The sequence below is a fragment of the Sinohyriopsis cumingii genome, chromosome 2 (assembly GCF_028554795.1).
Source record: "Sinohyriopsis cumingii isolate HCF-2022 chromosome 2, ASM2855479v2, whole genome shotgun sequence".
Lineage (NCBI taxonomy): Eukaryota > Metazoa > Mollusca > Bivalvia > Unionida > Unionidae > Sinohyriopsis > Sinohyriopsis cumingii.
In genome coordinates this window covers 53763756-53774318 of record NC_142962.1, presented here as the reverse complement: position 1 = coordinate 53774318, position 10563 = coordinate 53763756, and the positions used below count along the sequence as shown (strand labels likewise).

Genomic DNA, 10563 nt, shown 5'->3' with positions numbered 1-10563 from the left:
AGATATGAAAATTGTATTAGAAAAGTTTGAAAAATCAACCTTACTATATTTGTAGCAGAATAATTAATTTCTTATGAGAGTGTAATGGAAGTCGGCATTATTGTTCTATCAAACTGTATTTAATATTCTATGTTTTTTGTACACCTGACATGTTTGAAATGTAGAGTTGATTCCGTTTCCCAATATATGAATATATTTTAAATTGTGTAAAGAACGTCTAAAGTTCTTATACCTGCAAAAAGAAGGAAAAAAGTACATAGCTAAAAATATTGCTGTGCTAATAAGTGTTTCCTTTAATATGCGACTATAAACCTCTCTTCTGATATTCTGTTCTCGATTCAATCAATAACAACGTTTTTCAGTCCTTTGTGAGCAACACAGAAATCAAGAAAGCTAACGAGTTCTTTAATTTGTCTCTGCATTTGGTGAAAAACGTTTGGCAACAGCACAGGATATACTGGGTCATCCTTTGTTTCTTTTTCAAACTCTTCCTCTAAACTGTCACGAAGTCGATACACAGCCTTGAATGTTGAATTACGAATGCTGTAGTAATCAAAGAAAACAAATAAGACCATTGTAACGATTTGAAAAGTATATCATTGCAGAAAAATAAACTTGTAAATTTGTAAAACAACTAAAATTTAGCCAGGAAAATGGAAATTTACTAACTTATTGCATTCCTATCCTAACGGAGCTACGTTTAGATCGAAATATGTTACTTAAAATAATCATTGAATAAAGTTGTGTTGTTCAAACATCCAGTTGATGTAATCAAGACTTCATTTTTAGTGCTTTGTATTGAATTGATAAGGTACATATGTTCTGTTCATTGCAAATTAAAATATATTACAAGCCACGGAAGTAACTCCAGTATGTGCTTCTCTTACCTGCAACACTGATAAATTGGTGCGCCCAACAGCAGTAGCGGATGTGGACAGAACCTAGAGAAAGTATAACTGAATATAAGAATTTACATATGAAAGAACAGGTAAACTATACAGGGACAGATGCATAACAATACAATAATATGTTGGTAAATAATACTTACAACTATCTTGAAAATGATTTAAGATGAAAGTATCGAATAGAATCCATTAGATATCGGATTTAAAGTATCATTACTGTAAACCGTCACATAACAATACATTGAATTAGACACAACGTAGCGTAGTATAATGTAACTTTTCCGATGCTGCACTATTATTACGGTAGATTTATTTTAGCTTTATGTAATTTTTTGTAGTATCATAGCCTGTATAAAATCAGTCTGTTTCTGAAGTTGGTAATGTGTCTTAGCTACGTTAGGTAAGACAATGGTATGTATTCTTTGAGAAATGCATTATTTGTTAGCAAACAAATACAGGACAATACTTACGATTGTCCGAAGTCAATCATGACGTTTACTATTGTTGTGCCGTCGTCTCCAAAGATATAGGTGTGTCTCTGATCTATATTATTTAATATGTAGTCGATCACTGCCATATCAATGATGTGGTGAAACATCCTGTCTTCATTGTATGGTGGTTTTGATCTGAACACGGAACAAAATCCATCTTGGCCTTGCAATGAGTGTTTGAATTTACTGGAAAAATGAAATGGGTTTTCAATATTGTATTAAAGTAGCAAGAGAATTTATTTAAGAATAACACCATAACATCATCTTTGTCTACATCAGTAAGCTTCTTTAGTGTCCTTATGTAAATAGTAATTAATACTTTATCCATTTTAAAGAGTTTGTTTACACAAAATTATCACCTGAAAAGGAAATATATTGATTAAGACAAAATATTACACATATGACTGGAATCCTCTTTAAGCTACTGGGATTTAATTTAGTACATAGACTTGATAGGATCGATCTGGCTGGGTGATTATAATATCAGTAGAGAAAAATATTTATATCTCATTTACGATTATTGCTGATAATTATTAAGGAAAATAAGAAGTTTCGGTGAAAGTTGTGTTTAGAGTAAACCAGTACTTCAAAGACACATTGAAGAAATCCTATCAAAGTAGAGCATCAAAGTTTTTTTTCGAAGAAGATATAAATTATATTTTCAGTCCTAAGCAGCGTGAATGGGGCAAAGAGAAAACATTCATCTGCCTGTGGAATGAAATATTTGTGCAACAAATGCTGTATTACGCAAGCATTTCATGGTTTAGACAAACACATTGTATTGATTCCTTCTGCTATTTTAATATACTGCGTCCTACTGACCGTACATAGTTGTTTCTAATAGTGTTGACACCTTGCACATTTTGCTTACTGAGACCTACTTTAACAGGTGCTACATGCTTAAAGGTCCTTCAAAAGATGCTATCGATGGTTTATAATTAAACAAGCAAAACAGAGTGCAGAAAGACAGTATTAAGAAAATGTTACTTTTTTAATGTAACAAATTAGTGGCAGTATATTTTTCTTTCTTGATGGATAGACGGAAGGCTCAAATGTGATACAATACATTGATGTAATAGAACTGTTTCGTTATTTGTTGCAGTCACATACTTGTTGTTTCATCGTGTTTTCTGCAAAACTGAATAGACTAAACTAATGTCAAAAGTGTTGAATTAAGCGTTAAGCATACATTTGAAGAAGAAGCCAAATTATCCTTTCTGAAACATTTTAGAGTATACATATGGTCCAAACAATCGATCCTGGAGAGCGACTGCCATTCAATAAAAACATATATTTTTAGAGTATCATTTGGGAATAATTTACGTCCGAATTTCCTAAAAAGAAAACAAACGTTTCGCACCATGCTAAAAATTAATTTAACACATGTCTAAAATTCGAAGTTTGTTGTATATCAAATGTTTGGGCCCTTTCCCTTTGCCATTATAATTTGCGAGTATTTGAAATAAAGAAAAATTGATCTTACTCTCTTACTCTCGAATATATATGAAAGTCATGATACTGAATGCGTGTCTTTTCTGGGTACATTACGCGAATGGTTTTGTTAAGCCACACCATAGCAGAGCCCTGTATCATTCCTCTTGAGAAGCAGAATTCGCGTATAAGAACTGTACTCGGGCACTGCCATTTAAAACATACATCAGTACCTGTGGGAAGAAAAAAGTGACCATATATATATATATATATATATCACCAAACAATCGCAATACCATTAAGAAACACAGCCTGCATACCCAGTTTACCATCTCAGCGCACAAGAAAGATATTTATAAATGGTTCTTAGAAATGACTTTTGTAACATTCATTTCTGAAAAATGTGAATGAAAAACACAAAATATCAACTCGTTTTGTCTGATAGCTACACTGCACTCCTAAGGTCGTGCAGTATTTCCATCCGAAAACTTCGTTCATATTTTCCCATACAAATGCAGTAACCTATAAATATCGACTGAACGCCAACTCAGCAAATGTCTACAGGTAATATTCATCCTGCTTCCCAACGTAGTCTTGTCGCAATAATATGCTTCTCAACGTAGTCTTGTCGCAATAATATTACTTCAGCTTTACCAATCTATAAAATTGTTTTGACATTTAATGAATGTGCCTTTACTCGTTAAACCACATATTTATATATTTCGTGTGAGTTATAATGTAAGTACTTACTATTCGTTTTGTGTATTGCGTCTTTTATGTCCTGAGGTGCGATCGGAAAAATTTCTTCAAACCAGGAAATTTGTCTTCCAGTAGCTATTGGCATGTTGTTGAAACCAAGCAACCTAAAAACAATGTTTTCTGTAACGCAATTTCAAGGTTCGATATCAACGTAAACACCACCAGCACCACTACTACTACTAAAACTCATGTTAATACAGGCAATGATAATGCATGGAGTTGAATGTACGAACATACAGCAGATCATAAGGCAGCAAAACAACATATTCTGTTGCATTTACTCATCCAGTCCCACCAAAGAAAACAGCACAGGAGGCCCGACTTAGTACAAAGTGAATAAGAAAGAACATGCCCTACATCATAAATATACTTTTATACTCTACCGGTTTGGGTAAGACACGAACATAGCAATAAATTAAAGTAATCTGCTAAGGAAACGTAGACAAGGATTGAGCTTTTTGAGATCGTACTATATGTGCAGTGATAGAAAAGTCATTCGATTGGAAGGAGTTTACAATAGAGGATCAAGAATATGTATGGGGTAAATTATATGTGGATGGGTATCCTTATACCGACGCCGCTAAGAGCCAGACAGTTAGAGGCCAAAAGTTCTTTTACAAAGTGACGTAGGTGCTGAACATCTAACGCAGCAATAATGGAAATCAAAGTCAGCTTCAAGGATGATACTATGTATGGTTGAAATCCAATGATAATCAGGAGAAGTAATTTGCAGACATACAAATGAGTGGGTCGGATAAGCAAGCGGTATAATTTTGTCTAAATATTGATGTAGAGTGCTGATAATCGTAGCTTTATCAATCGTTACGCACAAAGCTCCATGAATCAAATAATATTTAAGAGAATGAAGTTGCAGAAGTGATGGAGGTTGAGTCTGTTTGTGAATCAGAGGTTAGCAGGAAAAGTTCTCTCCGAAACGTTTTGCGCATGTTTCTTACATAATTACAAATTTTGGGTATGATGCATGAGAACAATTTAGACAAGAATAGTTATTAATCCATGGAAAGTATGATAAATAGTAATATACAATTTTCAAATCTCACCTGTTTATGACAAATGCCGTGATCTCGTACTCGGGATGTTCACAGCCAACATTACACTGCTTCCCTTGTTCATCTTTGTGTCTGTTATTGAGAAGGAAATATCGAGTGCGCTTTACTTCGTTAAGATTGCAATGACAAATACCTTTCATTCTGTGTATAACCATCAACTTTTAATACATTTTAAAAATCTATTTTGATAGCACCATGCTTGTGTATCTGATTCTGTTATAAATGGTTTTATTATGCCAAGATTGAGCATTTATCAAAGTGTACATTATCACTTAATCATGCACAAAATAAATGAAGTACGGAGGACTCCATGTTAATTTTGTGAGTGAAAACAAAAATGTATATAAAAGTCTCTCTCACACACATACGCACGCAAACATACTTACCATCACAAAGAAAATATACATTTATCCTAACACTCGTCGATAATAATTTGGGTGTTACTCAGATTGGAAAATAGTACGTAATATGCAGAACTCGATAGTAGATACAGCATTAGGCTGCATCATTCCACAATCTGTTGAAGTTCGAACAAGGGTCCACGTTCTGTCACATATATACTTTTATTATCATGCTTTAATAAATATGTTTCCATTTGTGAGTAGCATAAAACATTACTTTTGTAGCTTGCAGAATTCGGGGCTTTTATGAAGCACAGAGAGAGTTCACAGTTGGATATTTGGACATGAAATGATACAATAATGAGACCGCCAAACTTGTATATTGCGCATTAAACGGACATTGCACGCTCTGCAGGTAGTTCGCAATGTTCGTTTTTAGCCTTTCATATTGCACTAGAATACATAGGATCCATGATCGCTAGCCGAAGTTGTAGACTCACATCCTTTATCATCGATGTGGAATTAAATGAATCAACCCCCACTGGCAAGGCAGGATGATCTAACCCATACAAATCACAGCGCAAATGTCAAATGGGTCACCTTTATTTTTAGTTAAACAAATATATTCTATGTGTTTTAACATTCATTATTCTGATTTCTATACAGTTAAATACCCTCAACGAATCGCTTTTAGTAAAATCCAGAGCTCGCTCGTTATGGGGATATGATCCAAAATAATTGATTGAAAACGCGGTACTGTTGAAGCCTGGCATATACTTTGTTTGGCAGCAGAGGCGAGAATTTAGTTCCACGGGGGACATGTGATTGCAATGTTTGAACTTCTCTGTCTTGACCGTTAACACATTTGATTGAAATTCATAATCGTTGTGGGGGTGGAAGAATGGAGGTGTTGTCATTTTCATGCTGTAACAGTTGATATTTGCAAATCATAACAGAAAGGCAATGAAAATTGATTGGAAACTTAAAGTGAACCCCATAATTTGCTATATCGACAGATACATGGGGTTTGGGTTGTAATTTCGCGATTTTACTTCTTTTTGATCACGGTACTTCGTTTTTATTCTGTCATAATTTCTCTTTAAATTCTCAAAACCATACTTTTAATGTTCATAGCTTACGTTGCTAGAATACAGATACATTTCACCTCCTGACATTATGACGAAAGAAGACACATACACTTTGTTCTTATTGACATTCCAAAATTGAAAACTAATATTAAACATAAAAATTAATACTGGATCAATATACTCACAAAAGTTGCGGCTTGAAAAGGACCTTCTGTCCCCCTTCTAGTGTGAGAAGCCATTTAAAGGTATTTTGAACTTTTAATGGTTCTACATGTAGTATTGTGGCGCATCTTATTGCTGATTTTATCAACTTGATGTCGAAGTCCTTTGGATATAGTCCTTGTGAATCAATTAAGGAATTCATATCTGCCCACAATTTAGGTAGATTTTTAGGACATGATACTTCTGGATCTGGTCTTATTGTGTGAGTTTCTGTTTTATTGACACGAGTCAGCAGTGAGCCATTTGATCTTGCATAAATATCTATCAATGCAAGTGTAAATAACAGCAAACTAAACAGTGTCAGGTATCTTACAATTCCCCGTTTAAAGATCCTGAAAAAGAAAATTATTATATAAAATCTTTGCAAACTAATAGCATGAAATACGTCTAAAATTAATGAAAAAAAGTTCATGAAAAAAGAAACAACACATGGAATACTTTACACTGTAGGCGTACATTCCATGAGAGGGTGTGGTAAATAAGTAGATTTCCTTAGAAAACGAGATGGAAAAGTTCAGATTTTTTTTTTTTGTCGACAAATCTTAAATCGGCTGAAATCACGACTCATCTTCGTGATAAACAAAACCAATATTTCTAGAAATATCAATTGGAGTGAATGCATTGTTGTGGCAATTGCAAACGTACTACAAGATGACAATAAATCAAGCTATTCTTCTAATAGCCGTCACATGAAACTAATGTTAGAACAAAACCAACATGCACAAAGGAAAAACGTTTTGCTCGATAGAATTAACCACATCAATAAATTTGAACAAGATTCATTCTTATGTGGCGCACAAATAATTGACAATATGCGCATTAATCTATGCTTATATAATATGGAAAAGAGACAACAGAGCTTTTAAAAACTAATTTACTACGAAGCTAACATAATTAAAGAAAGTTATATTACAGCTTTTTTCTATGTGGAATAGGTTCAGTTATAAGAGTTTACAAACATCTAGGACCATGTAAGCAAAGTTAAAAATGCAGGTGTTTGGGTAGTTTTTCTACCTGTCAAGTTGTGACTAAGGATTGAAGTTGACCCAGAAATGTCCAAAGACTAATCCAGATTTAAAATCCAGGTCAACTGTCACTACAACATCCATTTTGCTGCTACAGTCTTCGTCTCAATGATGTGCTGTATTGTCTATTATGCATTATGTCAGTTTGTATAATTGAATTTATAAGATTTATGTCATTCAATGACGCACCGTTTAGCAACTTATTCATGCAATATTACTAGACAACAGAAAAAGATTTTTTCGAGAATGACTAAGGTTTAGTGTCGATTGTGGCACTATGTATTTGTTGGCATGCGGCATTGGCTAATATAGGTACATCATTTTTTGTCCCGCTCTTTTGTGGAATTCTAGATCAAAAGAAAGGTAAAGCTAAAATTTCCATCAATTGAGTTTGTGGTTTATATTTGTCTTGAATAGTCCACCATCGAGTGCCAAAATGCTACTTCACCTCGCCCATACAAGTGGCAATATCCCACTGACATGATCATTTTTAAGAATTATATTGAAAAAATGTGAAATTGTGTCTACTTTTATACTGTATACCTGTTTCTCATGTTAGTACTACGTGTGCATGAAAACATTGAAAAAAGTAAATCCAAAAGTCGTAGAGTGCATAGCTAATAATTGTTCGAGAGGATTCCATAATTAGCAATGTGATTGCTGTTGTAGATTATACCTGATAATACACATTAAAACCCAAAAGGAATTGTTAGAGTCGATGTTTCGAAAGATCAAAGTTAAACATGTTACATCATCTACATGAACTTAAGTTGCGTTGTAAAGTTTCAGTTTTATATTTATGTAGTTTAATCATTACGTACAATATCCACATTAGAAGGTGTGGAAGTCGATAATACGTACATCTTACTTAGGAGGACTAAATAAAGAAGCTGATATCAAAATCGGAAGACTATTTTATATGACCTTGATTCAAATTACATTATGAAACCATGTTTTGCATACGTTTTCATTCGCAAATATTCTTATCGTCAGACTGATAATCAGGATCATAAGCTATATACACGTTTGATGTAACATACCTTAATATATGTCGCAGTACAATTTTCATTGTAACCGGTATATGACGAAAAGCTGAAATAAACCAGAAATATGTCTTTTCAATATGCAATCTTCTTCCAACAACGGCAACATGCATGTGGCATGCAAACGCATTTGAATCAGGCCTAAGTACTCATAAATAGCGTCAGTTTAGAAACAGCTGAAGCTAGTTTACATAAATTAGACATTAATCGATAATTTTAAACAAAATGTCATAACGAAACATATGTTTCCAGAAAATAACAAGGAAATGTATTTTACCGTTATTTTGTATATATTTAAAAATGAATACGTTCACCTAATGCATTATTAATTTATGACATGTCCTACAAATGTAAACTATAATAGTAATTGCGTATTCGTACTTCAGTATGTAAAGCAAATTATTGTTGATGATAATTTCGATACATATTTTGAGCTGTTAATACCTTTGTGGTGTCTTTTGGTGTAAAATGTGTGGCTTAAATATACAATAAGTAGATTGTGCCACCTTTAACAGAACCGCATCTGTCAGCGAATGTTTTCGTCCGTCGTTTTCAAACTTGATTATGGTTGTGACGAGGATTTGAATCGCTACTTACAAACAATTTTATTACAATATTTCGTAAAGAGGCCTTTTCTAAGACGCGTATACCCATAGTCGTAGTGAAGTAGGAATACCATCATGGATTTGTATCACAGAGCACCAAATTGCAGCAGGTCATGTAAAATCAGTCACTGACAATTGCACTGATTCATGTGGGAAATTAATCATAAAAGAGTTAATATTTGAAAATTATTTTTTATTGTTTGAAATATTTTGGCGTTTACTGATGGTTCCTCCTCATCTATTACACAGTAAAGTCACGACATTTATTTTAAGGGCTGTTCATTTGGGGGGGGGGGAAGAAAAATGAAATAGGACGAAGAATAGGAAAATACATTTGAAAAACATCGATAAGGACATATGTACTTTATAAATAGCAAAATAAGTAGCTTCAATAGCGACACAAGTGGTATCGCCATTCAGGTAATATTATTATCCCCGCCACAAACACACACATTGATACTTACCGATATCATTATGAAATGTGTAATAAGTATTCTTATTATCCACGAGGCGAATTTAACAGATTCTTTAAAGGTAATATGTTTTACAGGTCGTTCATAAATATAACAATTAAACTAAAATCTACTTGTGTTATGTATGTACAAACGAGACGTCCTCATCAATCACATTTTGTAACCTATTTCCTCCGTATAAAGTCGAGGTCGATCTGGTGCGAACTATGAGTCTGTAATGCAATCAGGTTTTCTACATACTAGCTGGCCGATGAGATTCTTTCTCCATCTTTCTAAATACTTGCTGGCCAATGAGATTCGTTCTCCATTTTTCTAGATACTAACAGGCCAATGAGATTCGTTCTCCATCTTTCTAAATACTTGCTGGCAAATGAGATTCGTTCTTCATTTTTATAGATACTAACATGCCAATGAGATTCCTTCTCCATTGTTTGCTAAAGTATCGTCAGTTTCAAAATGTGTATCCGTAATCATTATGCTGTTGATTTGCATTGACTGAAGTGACAAATGGTGTAGATCTTTTATTAAAGTCATCATGATTGTAACTCTAATAAAAGTTTATAAGCGAGAATTGAGCCTATCCTAGCACAAATATGATTTTAGCCTACGTAACATGAACGTAGTAACATTTGCGGTTAGACACAATTGAAAGATGTGAATTGCCTCCCTGCGTTTAGGATATTAGCACTGTGTCAGGCATTGTCTATAGGCATCGTTTTGACTTTGTCTAAACAAGAATGGTGTTGTTCTGGGACTTAAATTTAGTATCAACGCGACAGAGAAATCCTGCGGAATTGCGCTACATACATATACATGTCATGTTTCGGGAAAGCTGTCTTGGATGACTGTATAGGTCACATCTTTAAAAGCAGAACTAAACTAGTTTATATTATATAAATTGATTTTAAAGCTATATATTAATGGCCACAGAATATCAAATATGTTCGTTTTGCGGAATCGACGATAATGCACAACACGCGTAACAGAAGATTGGATAATATTTTCCTAAAACTAAACTCCTTTCAGGAGTGCTTATTAGGAAGCGTTCTATAAATTTGCTCGACTTTCCCTCTTGCGTTACAGTTTGTTATGTTCTTAACATTAAAAATC

General features: G+C 33.7%; 1 protein-coding gene across 3 annotated transcripts; it reads right to left on the bottom strand.

The window, feature by feature from the left end:
- Positions 1 to 269: 269 nt before the first annotated feature.
- LOC149804875 (glycosaminoglycan xylosylkinase-like) lies at positions 270 to 9615 on the bottom strand. Of its 3 annotated transcripts, none has more exons than XM_089945480.1 (9): positions 9567 to 9615; positions 8373 to 8424; positions 6271 to 6639; positions 4648 to 4728; positions 3578 to 3690; positions 2880 to 3060; positions 1376 to 1582; positions 888 to 941; positions 270 to 543 (listed from the first exon to the last, which is right to left on the bottom strand). In XM_089945480.1, exons 1-9 carry the CDS (start codon positions 9598 to 9600, stop codon positions 339 to 341), a joined length of 1296 nt encoding a protein of 431 aa, XP_089801606.1. In that variant the 5' UTR covers positions 9601 to 9615; the 3' UTR covers positions 270 to 338. The 3 variants fall into 3 exon arrangements, with proteins under 3 accessions (XP_089801606.1, XP_089801615.1, XP_089801597.1); XM_089945489.1 differs by lacking the exon at positions 9567 to 9615 and adding an exon at positions 9445 to 9538; XM_089945471.1 differs by lacking the exon at positions 9567 to 9615 and having other exon boundaries at positions 8373 to 8526.
- Between the last annotated feature and the right edge of the window lie 948 nt (positions 9616 to 10563).